At 41.7% G+C, this 19,767-nt stretch overlaps 1 protein-coding gene across 1 annotated transcript; it reads left to right on the top strand.

Annotated features, from left to right (window-relative positions):
* Nucleotides 1-3,383: 3,383 nt before the first annotated feature.
* Nucleotides 3,384-18,966, top strand: LOC118362655 (bone morphogenetic protein 4-like). Its single transcript, XM_035743174.2, has 4 exons — nt 3,384-3,726; nt 8,138-8,261; nt 8,964-9,328; nt 14,709-18,966. Exons 1-4 carry the CDS (start codon nt 3,630-3,632, stop codon nt 15,572-15,574), a joined length of 1,452 nt encoding a protein of 483 aa, XP_035599067.1. The 5' UTR covers nt 3,384-3,629; the 3' UTR covers nt 15,575-18,966.
* The last annotated feature ends 801 nt before the right edge of the window (nt 18,967-19,767 follow it).

Below are 19,767 nucleotides of genomic sequence, written 5' to 3'. Positions count from 1 at the left end.
TCATCTGAACCCTGTGGAACCAGAATATCTAGTCCCTCCACTTCTCTCCACTCTCCCTGCCAAATGAAGGAATGGGGTTACTTTATTTTCTTTTGTTTCCTCTCTCCAAGCATGCTTGTCTGCATTTCATCAGTTTGTGTTATTGTGTGATACACTTGATTGACTCATCAAGCTGAAAGGTTTCGGAGATAGGATTGATCCCAAACAGGTCAAATGTTCTGGAAGAGCCCGTGCATAAGGAGGAAATCATTCACAAATAATGCACGGAGCTGCTCTTCCTGCTGGGGAAGGCCTGCCCAGTCCAAGACCTCTCCATCATGGATGACAACTCCACAGTGTCCCCCTCCCAGAGTTCAAAGAACCTTGGCGTGACCCTGGACAACACCCTGTCATTCTCTTCAAACATCAAAGCAGTAACTCGCTCCTGCAGGTTCATGCTCTTCAACAGTGGTCACCATCCTGTCGATTGCAATCGACTGGTCGATCTCCAAAGCATTTGTAGTCGATCACCGAACATTTCTGTAAAAAACAATAACGATAAAGTCTTGCGTTCCTATTTATTTATTTTTTTAAATTTTATTTTACATTTGATTTTTGGAGCTGTTGGCGGTAGGTGTACTTGATTCAGCATCCCTAGCGCCGGGAAGGCAGTGTTCCCATTTTGAACCATTTCATGTGCCTGAAGGTAGAACTCTGCATACCCGGCAGGCCCAGGGAGCAAATCTAGTGCTCCTATAGACCTACCTCTGGCCAATCAGATAGTTGTTAATATTGGCAGCTTGTGTCTTTTTTAACAGCAAGGAATATTTCCCTTTCTCTGGTCATAAGAGTAACAACATGAATTGGCGCATGTGGTAGAAATAATGCAGTGTGACTTGAGTTTCGCCATCAACTGGAAGACTGTGTCCCCTTTTCTCAGCGGAGGGAGAGAGAGTGGAAGGTCGGTGAGTCGGATGAGAGGCAGCTTCTCTGCTGCTCCCTCCCCGCAGACTGACCATCAGATGCAGGCCATCAGTCCAGTAAAATCAAATCAAAAGCCAATCATTATGTTAAACTGTGCCTCACAAGTAATACAACAAATGCGATCATATATCTAGTAATACCACTGCGATCATATATCTACAATTTGAAATATAATTTCAACATGAATTGGCTGACATAATTTCTAAATGGTCTGAGAAGAACAACATTGGCAGGGCAATTCAAGCATAGTCAATATGCAGTGATAATGTATTGGGCATCTAGCCTACTGAACAAACCTCATTGCCACATAACTATTTTTAATGGGTTAATGTTGCATAGTGTATTTTAAGTCATCTTTTTTTTTTTTTCATCTGAGCAGTAGATCTCAGCATTCATTTGGAAAGTGATCTTTACTCAGAAAACGTTGGTGACCACTGCTCTACAACATCTGTAAATTACGACCCTTCGTCACACAGAAAGCCGCTCAGGTCCTAATCCAGGCACTTCTCCTCTCCTGTCTGGACTACTGCAACACTCTGTTGGCTAGGCTCTCTGCTCGTGCCATCAAACACCTGCAACTTATCCAGAACACCACACCTCGCCTGGTGTTCAACCTTCCCAAGTTCTACCATGTCACCCCACTCCTCTGCACACTACACTGGCTTCCAGTCGAAGCTCGCATCCAATACAAGACCATGGTGCTTGCCTACAGAGCAGCAAGGGGATTTGCCCCTCCCTAATTTCAGCCTCTGCTCAAACCCTACACCCCAACCCGAGCACTCCTTCTGCCACCTCTGGTCTCTTGGCCATCCCACCTCTACGGGGGTCAGCTCCCGTTCAGCCCAGTCAAAGCTCTTCTCTGTCCTGGCAATGGTGGAACCAGCTTCCCCCTGAAGCTAGGACAGCAGAGTCCCTGCCAATCTTCCGAAAACGTCTGAAACACTCCCTCTTCAAAGAGTATCTTGAGTGAATCCCACAGCCCTCTGAGTATGTCCCAAAAACACAGCTTACTGCACCGATTAGCTGCAGATGTGCATAACCACTTCGCATGGAGATTTATGTCTGAGGCAAGACATTCATTATCTAACAGTGCAATAAACTTTACATACAAAGCCACAAGACACTGGATGCATACAAGGCAATATGTAATAACTGGGCAAAAGTCAACGGCACGCCAACAGAAACCACTTGGTCGACTAATGTATGACTACAGGGGAAACTAAAGTAAATACAGCGTGAGAAACAACGTCGGCCATTTGCATTAGGTTCTCTCGCCAGCGTATCCTGTTTAGACCACTGTTCAATCTCAGCCTAATCCCCTCACTAGGAGTACATTTCTCAGGATGCTTACGTGACCCCGGCCAGAGAACCAGAGAGATCCAGATCAGATTTAAGGCTTTAAGATTAATTATTGCCAATTTCTCTGCCCCGCAGTCTTGAAAATATGTGTCTTAAAGACTTAACTGTTACTGAAGGGCTGTGGGGTAAGGTGTAGCAGCAACGCTTGTTTAAAAATTACCCAGTCAACAAGGATTTTTCAACCATGGAGTTTTTATTGTGAGGTAGCCTACATCATTTAAAAAAAAATATCACACCATCTTACAAGCTTTCATTCATTTTGTCTGAGGGTTTCTTAATATGTGGAATATTTGGAAGATGAAGTTGAAAGGAGTATTCAGGTGAATATTCAGGTGAAAATGTAACGAGACACTTCCTATCCCACTGTCCATGGCACGCACATTTTGTCACTCCACATGGTAGTCCAATAACGTAGCCTATTTCAAAACCATTTTAGAAGACCTGTGAAAAAAAGCTTAATCGAACCCCAGATGATCGTTTCCATAGGAACACAGTAAACAGATAAACCGAGGAAAGGGAACAGATAGTTTATCCATTGGCAATGAAAGACATTGAGATTGAGGAAGAAATAGAAAGGCGCAATGGACGCGCAATTGTGCCGTTATTAGCTCTGTGATGGGTCTAATGTGGAGTTGAAGTGTATTCATGCAGCTCCGCGCACATCAGTTAAAAAATACATATTGAATGGACAATTTAGGCTATGTGAGGTGGTTTGTCGACCAGGTGCAGTCAAAACATAATAACGCACTCATGCTTTTAAAACAGAACGCACTAAAAGTGTTGGCATTAAAAATGTATCTGAATAATTAGCAGGGTAGCAATGTTGTATTACATATTTCAGACAAATTACAGGTCGAAATGTCTAATATTAAAAAATAATATTAGAAAGTTTCAACTCATTATTAGTCTGAAACATATTGCGCATAATGTGTTTCTCTTCGAGAGAGAGTGGAGGGGGTTTATCTTAGGTGTTTGAAACAGCGGAATGGGGCGTAGTGGGGGTGGAGGGAGTAGAGGGGGTAGGAGGAGGCATGAAGGCATGAAGGCTAAATAGGGCGGACACATAAAAACGGCAAGGGGCAATAGATGCATGATCAGTTGGAGAGTACGCCTGTCCTCGCAGTGTTCCGCCCTCATGAACTTCTGGAGATAGGAACCCCGCTGCAATCATACGCTGCTTCATACATCTACGGCTTCGGTCTCCGGCCATCGTCTCGCCTCTTGTTTTTTTAGAGTGGTCGTTAAGGAATCAATGATCCGAAAGCACCACGGTACCTCTCGGTAAATTCATTCGGCGTTTGCAGTACATGCTTTACACCAGGACTTCCATTGCGTGTGGAGAGCTCACACTTTCTTTTGTCATATTTACTTTTCTCGAGGATACTACCTGTACCCCTACTGATGGTAAGCCACGCTCAACTTCATATCTGTAGCATGTCGATAAATTGACATAACATTACATCTATCCAAGTACCGTACAGGATTAGGCTACAAAATTGCAGAAGGTTCAGACGGGCCACATTTAAAAACAAATTTAAAGCCATTTACATGATTGAAATAGCAGAATTGAGAATGTTAGCCCATCAACAAAGTATCATGTTCGTGATACTGAACATTAAATGCATCCTATTGCATTTAATCGGATTACTGAAGCTACTTCATGAAAATAATTTGATCCGAAGTTATACATTGATTAAGGTATACCCTGACGCATACTAGGACAATGGTGTCAGAAAGTGTTTAACTTAAACGACTAATGAGGCACTTTTCTGTTAAAGAATGTTACGAATACTTACTTTTTGAGTTTTTAACTGTTGTAACTTGCATAAATAGATTTTTTTGTGGTTGTCGACAAATTGGCTCTGGGTTAGACACCTGCACGAACAGTATTGTGCGCGTGTTTCCTATTTTGTAACAATTTGGAATGGCTACCTGCATGTTTTCATCAAAACATTTATCTCTAGGTTGTTACTGATTTGTCAGATTTTGGACTGAGTCCATATGTAGGCCTATAGTCGAAGCCTACTTTTATTGATTAGACACCCCTGGACAAAGAGACACTGGTCTTCCATGCGTAAATTTATCGACGTTCCTCAGTTAGGCTATTTTAAATTTCTCAAATGCAAAACTTATTTAACATTTAAAAAATATGATTATCATTTCGATACCCAATGGTTATTTAAGAACAAATGCCTGGATTTAAAATGTAATGGAAACGTAGGACGACGCAATGGTACGACCATTTAAAAAAAAATCTATACCGCTACTACAAACACATGGCTTACACACTAATTCAAAAGTCTATGTAGCCTATCGAATTTAGACGTTTTTGTAGAAAGTCTCAATAATACAATGAGGGACAGCAGGTTTACAGGACTACAGACTCAAGCTGACCTCTTCGACGCATGTAGCCTACCTTCGCACTGCTCAATCTGCATCCACTTACACTAGCCTATTCCAAATGTTTCAATCATTACATTACTCGTTTGTTTGAATTAATGATTTGATGACTAATGGCTCCACCAGAATTCCACAGTTTACAGCAAGTAATTCTAAGAGCGGATTTGGGCATGGAGCTGACAGTAAGAGGAAACGTATCTGTTCTTAATTTTGAGAAGTTGGCCTCTTTGCTAAGTACAAACAGACCGACGCTTAGGCCTATAGCTTAAAAAAGAAGAATAACAAACGAAAAAAGGGATGAATACAAAATGTGATCATTAGCGGTTATAGATTTATCATTCAACGATGAACTATGAACCTGCCTTGGCACAAGCTTCAATAACTTTGCTGTCACATCAAACTGTTTCTTGGCCCTAAAGATATGGCCATTCACTTTCATTACAACTTCAATGGGGAAAACCACTAAATGTTTAATGAACTGATAAGAATGTTAAAATATACAACACTAATTTGACAGATCAACTGATAATTATTGACTGTGATTGGAGACATAACTCGAAATATCCATTTGTCTTAGAACTGTCTTCAAAACCATGTTGCTGCTGTTCTTGTACACAACTTATTGTCAGAAATGAGTAGAGCTATCAGGCTTTACTTTCAACCAAGTATATACCTACCCTATCGAGTGTACCATGGTTTTTAAAATGATTCTTAAAAAATCCACTGTACAGAAAAGAAACATGGGATATGAATGCTTCTGTGAACTTAATGCCCCCCCCTGTCAAATTTCTCAGGAAACACATCTAAAGGGCCATGTGTATAGTCTGATCACATTATCTCTGGTTAGAGGGAGAGAGAGAAAAAGAGAGGGGAGAGGAGTCAAATAAAGGCCTAGGGAGGAGGACTATGCCAGACCAGAGGAAGCAAACTGCCCAGGCTTAATTGCACCCTGGGCAACAATACATTCATTGCAAAATATGGCGCTGTCCCTTGTTCGGTTCAAAACTCAGACTTGGAATTTTACGCTTTCTCCCGGACTGTCCCTCTCTGCTACTTTAGGCCTGCCTCACAGCTGATGAGCTGAATAACAACACAGTAAAAGGGTTCAATCGTATAGTTATTTATCCTTTTAGACACCCTCTTATACAGTGGTTATTACAATATAAGAGCAGAACGAGGAAGAAATGTGATGAGCATCATTGTTGGTTACATCCCTATATGCTCTTTAGATCAGCTGGCACAGTCATTTTATTTGACATTTGACTCATTTAGCAGGCGCTCTTACCCAGAGCGAATTACAGGAGCAATTAGGGTTAAGTGTCTTGCTCAAGGGCACATCAACAGGTGTTTCACTTAGTCTGCTCAGGAATTGGAACCAGCAACCTTTCAGTTACTGGTCCAACGCCTTTAACTGCTAGGCTACCTGCCGTAGGTTGTCAACATACTTGGGGAATACACCGACTTAATACGTGGCTCTGTAAGAAGTTCTGTAGTCACTTGTTTTTAGCGATCTGAATCGCTGTAATCATGGGAGAGGCCCTCTCGGCACAATGAGCGGTTGTTGTCAGAGATGCACACACACGTTATCCCTCCACCCCATGGGTAATAGAGCTGATCATTTTCAGAACCCTACTGCCTCTTCGCCATGGTTCTCACGGGTTGGCAGACACACACACACACACCAGTCAGCACTCACACAACACAGGACCTTGTGTCACGACCAAGAACACAAGGTCGCACAAAGGTCAATGTCTAATTTTGTTACAAAAAAAGTGAAAAGATTTCCTTGATTACATGCACAGTGAGCCATGGAGGGAAAAAGATAAACACTGAGATATGAACCCGGACACACACACAGTGAGTGTGGACATGATGTTAATGTGCATCTTTGCTCTTGTAGCGCTTGGTCCAGTTCCAGTGGAATGGGCTCCAAACTGATGACGAAATGCTCAGTCGCTCTCACCCATTGAGTCGGAGTGTCTGCTCTGTGGTACTGTTTGCCCAGGCCCTATTTTACAAACACTCGTTAATTTTATTAGTGTGATTCAGTAATGTGTGTTTAAGCAAGAGATTCATTAGGGCCAAGTCCCTCTTGTTGTGATGTCATAGATCCACAGAATGGGCGTAAACCATCTACTGGACAGAACACTGTGTATAGAGGGATTGGAGAGAATTGTCTCAGTTCTAGAACTGCCTCGCCATGACAATCTGGAGTGAATTGTATAACACGATTCTTGTTGTTAATATACTGCAGTGGCAAATTCGTGTGAAGTCTGGCTGGTCTGGAAAAACAATTCAATTCAATAGATCTTTATCATCTCCGAAAGGCTACTCTTGTGCAGCGTAAAAATACATGAACATACCGGTACAGAAAAACATTCACACAGCAAATAATGCTTTTGATCAGGTTGGAAAACAAACCGCCAGGTGCAACAGACTCGTATCACACAGGTTTGAGACTACAGTATAAAAATGATCTTCAATGTACTAAAGATAAAGATAGTGTGTAGGTACATATAGTATGTCTAACTTACACTTTTGCAGGGAGGACAGCATATAGAAAAGCATTAGTACTTGGCTGAGTCCATAGTGGTTGGCCTTGGGCCTATTGATGCCGGTCTGGTCAAAGAGCAGAGCAACAGGCCTGTCATCAGCGGCTCCACATATCTCCGGACAACTGAGGAAAGGAGGGTGGGAGGACCGAGGGGGGTCTCTTTTTGATGGGTGCTCACACAGGTTGGGGGGGGTGCTCTTTAAGTTTCTTGAAAAAGCGCTTTTGGCCTCCTTTGTTGAGGCCATTGGGATGCAGATTAATTCACTACTAATCAATACAGAGCTATCATGAACCATCTGATAGCTGGCCTTAATGAGGAGGGAGGACAAGAGAGGGTCCACTCTGTCTGCCTGTCTGTGTGTTCTGCATAGACATGGCAGTGTTTATGTAAATGTATGCTCTCTACAATGACTTGATCCTACTACCTCAAAACAGCAAGACAATATTGTTTTTCAATTGATAGACAAATTGCTTATGGAGTGTGGATGGGTGTTGTGGCTTGATCTCTTTAAAAAATGTCTGAAGATTATGGAGTAGAACATTTAAAAATCATATTGTTACATGAAGTGTTTTTGCTGTTTCATTTTTTGTTTTTATTTCATTTGTGGTGTCTGAGAAGGCATCAAACTTCTGGGAACTGCTCTTAGTCGGTTTCCCTGCTCTGACTTGCCAGTTACAGAAAAGAGAACATTAGCGTAACCTTTTACCCCATGTGTCTGTGTGAAAATCCTTAAAGAGAGACTGGGTTACACACACACACACACACATACATACATGTTAAGTCAAAGCCAGAAGTACTTTCCTCTCCGCTGGCTAGACTACAATGACAACAATGTCCCTTTTCTCTTCTGCAAATCTCAGGAACAGGGTCACTCCAACGCTCTCAAGCAGCCCCCCCAGCACCACGTAACATTTCCTTGAGGAACGCGTCCATTGCTGGCTCCCAACAAACATGGACTGTTTTCCCATGCTTTATTTTCTGTCGGTAAGTGGACCACGCTTATTCAATTCATTCCATGTGACACCATTGCCACAGCTTTCTGCATTTCTCCCTTTTTCTCAGAACATTGATTTGAGGTTGGTCATAATTTTTTAAATATTAAATAACTCTATGGCACTAGTGAAAAGGAAAAGCGTCTAATCTCACTTTTACAGAGAAAATGTTGGTGGAATGTGCGGCACATGGTCCTTTGACTCCTTGGTTGGGTCAGCCTTATGAGTGACTCGGCTACTTAACGAATTAAGACTTTGCTTTGACCCCAGGGTTGTTTCTCCTATGTGTCTAATCATAGTGGACGAGGGAGAGAGAGAGGGTAACAATAATGGCCCCCAGATTCCATTCAAAAAGCTGTGTTTTTAACCAGCCGTTAACTCTTGGAGGATTTCGCCAGAGAAACTGTAGAGGGAAGATATCTGATCGGAGGACATTTTACTGTAAACAAGCCAGACAGGACAATTATAACCAATTAGAGGACATTTACAGTGAACATTAGTCAAGGGTCCTACGGGGTGGAGGTTATGTTAGAAAAAGGAGGAGATTTAGGAAGGGTAGACAAATGTTGAATGGCACTTTATAACAGTCTCTTTCTTTCTATTCACTCTCTCTCTCACACACTCCATGTCCTCTTTTAAACTCCCTCCCTCTACCAACCACTTGTTTATTTTTACTCTGTCTTTGCCTTCCCAGAGACATCATGATTCCTGGTAATCGAATGCTGATGGTCATTTTATTATGCCAAGTCCTGCTGGGAGAGAGCAACCATGCTAGTCTGATACCTGAAGAAGGGAAGAAGAAAGCCCCGGGCCTGCAGAGCCGGACTGCTGGTCAGAGCCATGAACTGCTGCGGGACTTTGAGGCCACGCTGCTGCACATGTTTGGGCTGCAGAGGCGACCGCGGCCCAGCCGCTCGGCCACCGTGCCACGCTACCTACTGGACCTCTACCGACTGCAGTCGGGTGAGGCCGAGGAGGCCGGTGCCCATGATGCCGCCTTTGAGTACCCTGAGAGGTCGGCTAGCCGCGCCAACACCGTGAGGGGCTTCCACCACGAAGGTAAAGAGAGAGTGAGTGGGTAAATGTCTGTCTGTACAGAGGGGCCCAGGCCCCAAACCTAATCAATATATTGATCAGAAAGAGCGATCTGCATGGATTTTGAGTACATGTGGATATCCAGAGGTGATATAACCTTTCCTCTGATAAGTATGGGAAAGGTGCATATTTCATAGTGTACAGTTACAGTGCATGTCTATGACGTATGCCCCATTATAGAATCCATGTACAGAGCTCGGTATAGAACATCTACTGTAAGTCAAGGTAATTGGTCAACCAGCACCTGAAACAGCAAATGGTTTGGAATGAAGCACTGCCTTCCCTAAAAAATAATCTTGAACCATTTTTATTTTCTGGACATCAACAATCCATCCCCATTCAATAACATTACAATAGTGATGGCAACACATATCTCCCAGAACGTATTTTTTTTAGCCTGGGTGTGGACCCGTAAGCAAAGAATCCCCATCTCTCATCGAAAAAAATAATTGGAAAATCCGACATTTCCTACACCACTTAAACATAAATGTAAGACATCCCCTCCCACCTTTAACATAAACTATGACATCTAAGGATGTGGTCACAAAATGGTGGCCAAAGAGGGGGCAAGAATTCAGTCAGACAAGTTCCCCTACTCCTGAGAGAATCTGTGGTCCGACAAAGCCAGCCGTGTGTTTGGTTAGCAGCTCAAGGAAAAGCATACCATCATATTATTGAGTTACACTTCTCACCCCACCCAGCACAAGGGCTTAAAAAAAAGCCCTTGACCAGCAATAGTGTGCCTCTCTCTCATGTCTCCACCAGTTAAGATGGAGCTAGGGCCCTTTAAGAGGGACCTTCCTCCACATGCAATTATCTTTAATGCTACTCTGTAGCCTTCTAAATAAAGTCCCTCCTGCCAACAATGTGTGCACTGGGAGCAGAGCAGACAGACTGGAGAACTCTGGAGAGCTGGAGTGAAAACTCTTAACTTATCGTTAAAACCATAAGAAAAGAAATCATACATTTCCATGTCAATTCACAACATAGAGTAATGGTTATATCTACCACAACTATATACCCTTGAAAGCTCATCGACTTTGGCATGTTTGTTTCTCTGTAAAGGTACACTACTGTTTTTAAGTGCAGACACAAAATCCTCTCTGGAGATAGTTTTGAAGCACCACTTCTCTGTAAAGGAATTCCGCTTCACTAGGCGACCAGAACTGTCAATCAAATAATCTTGAGCTGCCTGCACGCTGACCACTCTCTCCTCTAAAAAAAACGCACTTTCAAGTTGATTAAATACCGTGACTTACCAAGACATTTAGTAGAAAGAAGAAAGACATCTTCTGCTAGTAATCGACTCCTGTATTTTTGGAACGGGGGGGGGGGGACTGATTTGTTTCCGTACTTCCAAGAACACAAACACTCACATTTTTCATAGCTAGCTAGCAAGGGACAGAGAAAGAGGTGAGGGGCACAGTATATAGGCAGGTTGGCCACCAGGCAGACGGAGTCAGAGCCGTGCACTAGGCCGATCTATCACCAATCAAAAGCTACAGGTCCGAAGTTTGCATATACCTTAGCCAAATACATTTAAACTGAGTTTTTGTCAAGCAAAGATGCACTGAGTTTGAAGGTAGGCCTTGAAATAAATCCACAGGTACACCTCCAATTGACTCAAATGATGTCAATTAGCCTATCAGAATCTTCTAAAGCCATGACATCATTTTCTGGAATTTTCCAAGCATTTTAAAAGGCACAGTCAATGTAGTGTATGTAAACTTCTGACCCAATGGAATTGTGATACAGTGTAATCTGTAAACAATTGTTGGGAAAATGACTTGTGTCATGCACAAAGTATATGTCCCAACCGACTTGCCAAAACTATAGTTTGTTAACAAGACATTTGTGGAGTGGTTGAAAAACGAGTTTTAATGACTCCAACCTAAGTGGATGTAAACGTCTGACTTCAACTGTGTATCTCACAGTGAAATGATATATTTTGACATTTCTTGGCTTGCAACTTTAGTAAAGCAGGGCCTATCATCAATGAATAGGCTAGGATACTCTACACACAACAGACCGGAGATCGAACACTTTCTCGCATCATTAGCGAAGAGAAAGAGCAGGTGAGCCGGCTGCATTGTGATTGAAATGTTCTTAAAGTTAAAGATCCTAATTTTGTTTAAATGTTTTAACATGGAAACGTTCACGCTCCTTGGTTATCCACAGTTTGTGTAAGAGCGATATGTTAGCATGGATGCTAAGTGTATACTGACAACTATACAAGATGTAAGTGTAAAATGGATAGCTCAGTCAGAAAGAACAGTTTTAAAAACAGGCTTCATGTAAAACTGAGGGAAAGAGAGGTAAACATGTAGGCTATTTATGTGCAACAAGGACCTTCCCATAACATATGTGGATAAAGTATGTGCTCTAAATCAGATATTTGTCTTGTGTAATCCAGAGATCAAACACTGTGTGACAGTAGTCTAGTGTAGTGGATGGACGAGCAGGCAGAGCTGAAGGGCTGAAGAAGAACATGTCTGCCCTCAGGGGAGTAGGGATTAGTCTGCCTTAATGGGGCCTGTCTAACAGACTGTCTAACACGGCACAGCACAGCACCAAGGCCACTCAGGCACAAGGAGGCTCAGCCGCCTGTCTATGATGCAATGTGTGTGTGTGTGTTATCTTGAAGATCTGTTTCTACTGCTCTCTTTGGGTGTTTTGTTTCCCACTGTCAAACTATGCTAATAACATGCTTGGAGACTTTTTTTGAGCTGGATAAATAAGCTCAAACTAAGTTGTTTATTATATAAATTCCATTATATACCGCTTCAATTTAGTCCAATTTTTTAGGATCACTACAAAGTAATAAGATACAGCTGAAGTCTGTAGTTTGCATACACCTTAGCCAAATGCATTTAAACTCAGTTTTTCACAATTCCTGTCATTTAATCCATGTAAAAATTCCCTGTCTTAGATCAGTTAGGATCACTGATTTATTTTAAGAATGTGAAATGTCAGAATAATAGTAGAAATAATTATTTATTTCAGCTTTTATTTCTTTCATCACATTCCCAGTTGGTCAGAAGTTTACATACACTCAATTAGTGTTTGATAGCGTTGCCTTAAACAATTTAAACTTGGGTCAAACATTTCGGGTAGCCTTCCACAAGCTTCCCACAATAAGTTGGGTGAATTTTGGCCGATTCCTCCTGACAGAGCTGGTGTAACTGAGTCAGGTTTGTAGGCCTCCTTGCTCGCGCATGCTTTTCCAGTTCTGCCCACACATTTTCTATGGGATTGAGGTCAGGGCTTTGTGATGGCCACTCCAATACCTTGAATTTGTTGTCCTTAAGCCATTTTGCCACAACTTTGGAAGTATGCTTGGGGTCATTGTCCATTTGGAAGACTCATTTGCGACCAAGCTTTAACTTCCTGACTGATGTCTTGAGATGTTGCTTCAATATATCCACATAATTTTCCATCCTCATGATGCCATCTATTTTGTGAAGTGCACCAGTCCCTCCTGCAGCAAAGCACCCCACAACATGATGCTGCCACCCCTGTGCTTCACAGTTGGGATGCTGTTCTTAGGCTTTTTCCTCCAAACATAACAATGATCATTATAGCCAAACAGTTCTATTTTTGTTTGATCAGACCAGAGGACATTTCTACAAAATGTACGATCTTTGTCCCCATGGGCAGTTTCAAACCGTAGTCTGGCTTTTATATGCCGATTTTGGAGCAGTGGCTTCTTCCTTGCTGAGTGGCCTTTCAGGTTATGTCGATCTAGAACTCAATTTACTGTGGATATAGATACTTTTGTAACTGTTTCCTCCAGCATCTTCACAAGGTCCTCTGCTGTTGTTCTGGGATTGGTTTGCACATTTCGCACCAAAGAACATTAATCTCTTGGACGCATCTCCTTCCTGAGAGACAGAACGCGTCTCCTTCCTGAGCGGTATGACGGCTGCGTGGTCCCATGGTGTTTATACTTGTGTACTATTGTTTGTACAGTTGAACATGGTACCTTCAGGCATTTGGAAATTGTTCCCAAGGATGAACCAGACTTGTGGAGGTCTACAATTTTTTTTCTGAGGTCTTGGCTGATTTATTTTGATTTTCCCATGATGTCAAGCAAAGAGACACTGTGTTTGAAGGTAGGCCTTGGAATACATCCACAGGTACACCTACAATTGACTCAAATGATGTCAATTAGCCTATCAGAAGCTTCTAAAGCCATGACATAATTTTCTGGAATTGTCCAAGCTGTTTAAAGGCACAGTCAACTTAGTGTATGTAAACTTCTGACCCACTGGAATTGTGATACAGTGAATTAAAAGTTAAATAATCTGTCTGTAAACAATTGTTGGGAAAATGACTAGTCCTGCACACTGTAGATGTCATAACCTACTTGCCACAAACTATAGTTTGTTAATTAATAAGACATTTGTGGAGTGGTTGAAAATAAGTTTTAATGACTCCAATTTAAGTGTATGTAAACTTCCAACTTCAACTGTACTTATTCAAGGCACCAAGTTCAAGTTTACAATGACGGAGCTATGGAAGGAAAACTATGTGATAAGCATGTTAGTTTCACGTTTGAGCTATGGTAAAAAAAAACTGTTTTTCAGGCCTCCACCTAGTCTTAGCTGCCCCACCACCAAAGGATTGTCTGTGGGAATCCGTAATGATTATTCATGATGAAAATGATAAATGTCCCCAGTTAACAAACTGCAGAGCCAATCAAAAAACACAGCAGGTTTTAATAATGCAAACCACCTGGGTAAGATTAAGGCCTCGGTGTGAAATAACAGGGCCAGATTGAGCAGAAAAATAGTAGACACAACATTCCTTTCCCAACAATGGTGATCTTGCCAGAAATCTGCAGACTTTGCATGGAATAGCTACCCTCTGTTTATACTGTAGCTCCTGTACGTTAATCACCACCCTCTAAGTAATGCATGTTTCATCAAAGCGCTCAGAGAAAGGCATTGTGGGAAGTCCTGGAAGGTCCTTATGGATATATAAGGAAGTATAGTTAAAGCATGTTACACTGACAATTGACCGAAAGGGAACTGCTTTAAACAACCGGCGGTGTAATCGTTTGAGGGAACAAGTAAATAGTAACAAGAGAGAAGGGAAGGGAAATTCAATATTTTCATATTTTACCATATTTGTCATGTAAGGTCCTTCCTTTGAGAGCTCACTTAGGTCAACAGTTTTTTTCCCTATTGAACTGGATTCTGAATTGAAGCAATCACTTCACTCAGTTCAAGGATTACCTCTTAAATCAAACCTATAGATGCTTTCATCAGAGTCAAGATGGCAGCTCGTACAGACTCCCTTGATAAAAGTGCTGACATTGACTGTGTCCGGTTTTCTTTCTCAGAGCACATGGAGCGGGTTCATCCGGGGGATCTTCAGACGAAAAATGGCGAGGCCACCCCGCTGCGCTTCCTCTTCAATCTCAGCAGCATCCCAGAGGACGAGCTGCTCTCGTCGGCCGAGCTGCGTCTGTTCCGGCAGGAGATCGATGAGGCCATTTCGGGGAGCGGGGGGGACAAGGAGGGGCTCCACCGGATAAACGTGTACGAGGTTCTGAAGCCCCCGCGGGCTGGGCAGCTAATCACGCGGCTCTTGGACACGCGGCTGGTTCGCCATAACGCCTCGCGCTGGGAGAGCTTCGACGTGAGCCCCGCCGTGCTGCGTTGGACACGGGAGCGCTTGCCCAACCATGGGCTGGCTGTGGAGGTCCAGCACCTCAACCAGACACCGCGCCACCAGGGCCGCCACGTGCGCATCAGCCGCTCACTGCACCAGGAACCCGGGGAGGACTGGGAGCAGCTACGCCCCCTGTTGGTCACCTTCGGCCACGACGGCAAGGGCCACCCGTTGACGCGCCGGGCCAAGCGCAGCCCAAAGCAGCGGGGGCGTAAGCGCAACCGCAACTGCCGCCGTCACGCGCTGTACGTGGACTTCAGCGATGTGGGCTGGAATGACTGGATAGTGGCGCCCCCAGGGTACCAGGCATACTACTGCCATGGGGAGTGCCCCTTCCCCCTGGCAGATCACCTGAACTCTACCAACCACGCCATCGTGCAGACGTTGGTGAACTCGGTGAACACCAACATTCCCAAAGCCTGCTGCGTGCCCACGGAGCTCAGTGCCATCTCCATGCTCTACCTGGACGAACACGACAAGGTGGTCCTAAAAAACTACCAGGAAATGGTAGTGGAAGGGTGCGGTTGCCGCTAACACTGACTATGGGCAACTTTAGGCAGGCAGCACAGACGCTAAGAAAAGACCCCACTTTACTCCCAAAAATGTTCACTTGGACCTTTATTTATAACTTTTATGTTGCGATGTATGTTTGTCTAATTTTTTGGTTTCCTTGACAATATGATCATATATTTTGACAAAATATATATATATATATATTTATATCTACATATAAAAGTGAGTCCTTATTTTAAACATAAATAAAAAGCTGTACAACTTTTCATAATGTATATTAGATTGTATAAGGTTTTTAAAATGAGAAACTAGTATAAAAAATAAAAAAATAAAAAAATAAAGTTTATTTACTGGTAATATTTATTGCGTTTTATATTATACATTTAAAATAAAAAATTCAAACACAAATTGCCTTCCAATATTACATTTAAGCAGATCACAAGAAGCTCAAATTGTGTACTTAAATAGAGCACTGTGTGAAATTATCACAGCAATGATTTGTTATGAATCAATCGAAGTAATCAGAAATGTGCATTGATTTTAATTCACCTCTTTACATAAATCGTTAAACCAATGATTTTATTAGATAAGTCCCTTGAGTAAGAATTAGATTTTTTTTTAATGTATAACTGTAAAAATCTATCAGATAATATGGGTTGTGAAAAATGAAAAGTTGACAGCAAAGGTCCATGACTGTTTTATGAGTTTGTATTAACACGTTTGGGTCTGATACTTTTGAAAATGTACTCAAGTAATTGTTGCAATTCATTATAACAGAGGAATCTTTCTGATGCCCTGTCTCTCCCAAATAAAATAATATTCGGTCTGGCATTATCCAACTTGGATTGATTCACACTTGAGTAAAGGACTTTAGTAATTTCTCAACATGGCTGTTTTGTAAGATGAAGATCACCTTTTGCCATTTATAAGCATAAAGAATAATGTAACAATTAGAGACCAAATAGACCTAGGCATGGGATACTTGGATAGGCAACACAATGCTCAAATTCCACTTTTATGTCAATTAGTTTAACATGTGGGGTGGTTTGACACTCGCTAATCCAATTGCCATCTGGGCGGATAGTTGAAAGTGATTGTTGGAGACAGTTGAGAAGTGATCCAAATGTTTCCGACGGTTTAGCGTTCGGGGCACGACTGTGGACGATGGGTCATACACTGACACACGGCGATACCCGTTCTCGGAAGAATCAAAGGTTAGACCGTCTGTCTCCATCCTTTGTCTTCGGCGGCTCATGCCGACAGAATAAAGACGCCCGTCTCCAACTTGTGCCCCATTAGACAATGCACTTCTACATCACTTATTTACAATCGGACGACTGCACCAAATTATGTGATACGGTTTGGAGAGGGGAGTCCTTTGAACTTTTCAGGACATTACACTATGTAGTATTCCCCCCATGTGCCTGCACAAGCTTTGTATAGGCTAGGGGACATGTCGTAAGATAAATACATTAGGCATTATTGGAGAAATTATATTTTTCATCTTACCTTGGAAATGTTTTAGGCCTGCGTGCTTGGAAAGAGTAGAAGGCATACTTTTCTTCCCCCAATGCACAACAGACTCATAAAAAGCAATGTCTCCAATCCGCACCAAATGCATCACCACGGGAGTCACACAAACCCAAACAAGCCTTTTTGCCATGGTTGAGGTCAGCCGGTTGTTTCTGAAGAGTTTGACCTAAAAAATCTAAGGATTTTCAATTAACCTCCCAATTGCTAAAGTAATGCAAATTAATGTGCCAATATTTTGGGTTTACTCAATTAGCATTTTAAATCACAGGTTGACGGGTGGAATTATGTGGTAGACCTGTCTATATTCCAATGGAATGTGTGTGGCATGGTTTTGTTGGTGTTATTTAGTCTTTCCATCTTAGACCATGATTTCTGCTCACCTCAGAGAAGTTTACCACAGTCAACCTCAGGCTCTCAGACAGCTGTTGGGCTTGCCTTTGATGCCCGCATATCAGGCGTAGCCTCGTCAAAAAGAGAGGCTGAAAATAATTTCATTTTGAAGTGGCTGAAGGCAGAGGGGAGTTCTTCTTTTTAGCAGCTTGACAGCGCAGTTACACACATTTCAACTGATCTCCTGAGTTTAGATAACATCAGCAACTTATGGTAATTGTCTGCCTGGTCATTATCCCACCTACACTGTTAAAATTAAGTGCTTTGTAACACCAAAACTTGTGGCAACTGAGCTGCCACCAACTTGAAGGAGATGAAACCTGAACTGCTGGAGTATTGAAACACATCATCCTGAGATGTTTCCAAACATTACATGGTGTGTTGTAACACCACAAAATCATCAAGTGTTGTGTAACACCTTGCTAGGGACTGGGAGCACCAACAGAAAAGATTGAAAACATTATTTTGGTTATTCAAGTCCTGTTCAGTGCAGAATTAGATACCTCTTTTGGTGTTGTTTTTTTCTCTCGAAAGCTTCGAAACACCATTATGATGTTTTGAATTCTGTCAAGTGCAGAATTTGATCCCTTTTTCTTAAGTGTCATAATGTATACCATTGTTTTATGTATTTTATAAGTGGACATTTTACATCATTTTGTCAGGCATTGTCAAACAGTTTTCAAACCACCAGCACTGTGTACTGTAAAAATGTAAGATTCTTACCTTACCTCTTCTCTTAATAACCATGACATTCTGTGGGAATTCTCTGCTGTGCTCATTGAATGTCAATTTGTCTAACGGTTTTGATATTCATTCATTATGATCCATTACACGTCATGGCACAACAAGCTTAATACTAATATATAAATATAATTTTCTATCTTCAAACTTCATATACTGTGTGAAAAAATCATAAAGTCCAATTTTTGGGAATTACCCACAATCCTCTAAAAACAGAGTCACTTGGAAAGATAGGAAATGCAAGGTAATTAAAACCAAAGACTTCAATCACTACATTTTCTCTCTTCGGTTATCCTCATGAAAGATACTTACATTTTGAGCAACATATTCAGTTGGATTTATTCTTACATGAATTTGGTCAAATTGAATTAACAAATAGTTTAAGCAACTTACATTTATTTTAAAGATATTTTGAAACTTTATTGAGACAGTTCTGAAATGACAGAGGGGATACAGATAGGTGGGAGAAACAGATTGAAGAGTTGGAGCTGGGAATTGAACCCCGGTCTTCAGTGGGGAGAGGGGGGGGACTAAACCAGGTGAGTTATCGCTAGACCACAGGCTCTGGACTACTTGCATTAATTTTGATTAAGTATATGTCGTTGTTGTTTTGTCACTTTCAATTCAACCCATAATAATTTCTTACAGTGTGGCTGTGTGGTTGAGTGGGTAAAATTCCAACGAAATGTACCATCTTATTGCTGCCCCCCTGTTTCCAATCTGTCTAAATAAAGCGTTGAAAAAATGAAGGTGGAATTCCACAAAAAATATTCTCCATAAGTCCCTTATCATCAATAAATATTTAGGCTATAAACCATTTGCATTTATAAATCATTGATTGTATGATTGTGTTTTGATGCTGCCTTTTACATGCACTGAAACTCCAAAAAGGGTTTTGACAACAATCTCTTAACACAGATATTCAGGTTGAAGAACCACTTTGGGTGTTTCAGAGTACTTAATTTCTCTTTTAAAACACATGTGTATTAAAATGCTTACATTGGGTTTCACAGGAGGTTGGTGTCACCTTAATTGGGGAGGACAGCCTCGTGGCAATGGCTGGAGTGGAATCAGTAGAATGGTATCAAATATATCAAACATGGTTTGATGCCATTCCATTTGCTCCATTCCAGCCATTATTATGAACCTTCCTCCCCTCAGTAGCCTCCTGTGTTGGGTTTACAGCCAAACACCAGAGCTCAGCTTTTCAACTTTTCATGACACAATCATGGTATTTTAAGACTTTCTATTTGTATTGTGTATAGCCTACCTTCCACAAAGACGACGCCTGTTTATTAAAATGCTTGGAAAACAACGTATTATGTAATGAGCCAATAGTCAACAACCTACTATTAACTTCAAGGCCAATGTAGGATCTTAAAAGTCTGAACTGGGGAGGAGTTATTCAAATGGCATATTGAGAAACTATTTTAAGATTACTTTGTGCATACATTCTAATGCAGACAATATATTACTTTTGACTTTTTCTGGATTTACAAAATGAATATTTATTTTAGAGAACAGATTCCTTCAGGGTGCTTTGTCATGCA

This window comes from Oncorhynchus keta, chromosome 29 (genome assembly GCF_023373465.1).
Source record: "Oncorhynchus keta strain PuntledgeMale-10-30-2019 chromosome 29, Oket_V2, whole genome shotgun sequence".
In the NCBI taxonomy this organism is placed as follows: domain Eukaryota; kingdom Metazoa; phylum Chordata; class Actinopteri; order Salmoniformes; family Salmonidae; genus Oncorhynchus; species Oncorhynchus keta.
Note: the sequence above shows the minus strand (reverse complement) of the source record. Positions and strands in the feature narration are given on the sequence as shown.

What these genes read in the sequence shown, in the direction of transcription:
- LOC118362655 (XM_035743174.2), top strand. Translation starts at nt 3,630, where the DNA reads ATGCTTTACACCAGGACTTCCATTGCGTGTGGAGAGCTCACACTTTCT. An exon ending in CCATGCTTTATTTTCTGTCG is followed by an intron (nt 8,262 to 8,963) that starts GTAAGTGGACCA and finishes TTGCCTTCCCAG; the next exon opens with AGACATCATGATTCCTGGTA. An exon ending in GAGGGGCTTCCACCACGAAG is followed by an intron (nt 9,329 to 14,708) that starts GTAAAGAGAGAG and finishes TTTCTTTCTCAG; the next exon opens with AGCACATGGAGCGGGTTCAT.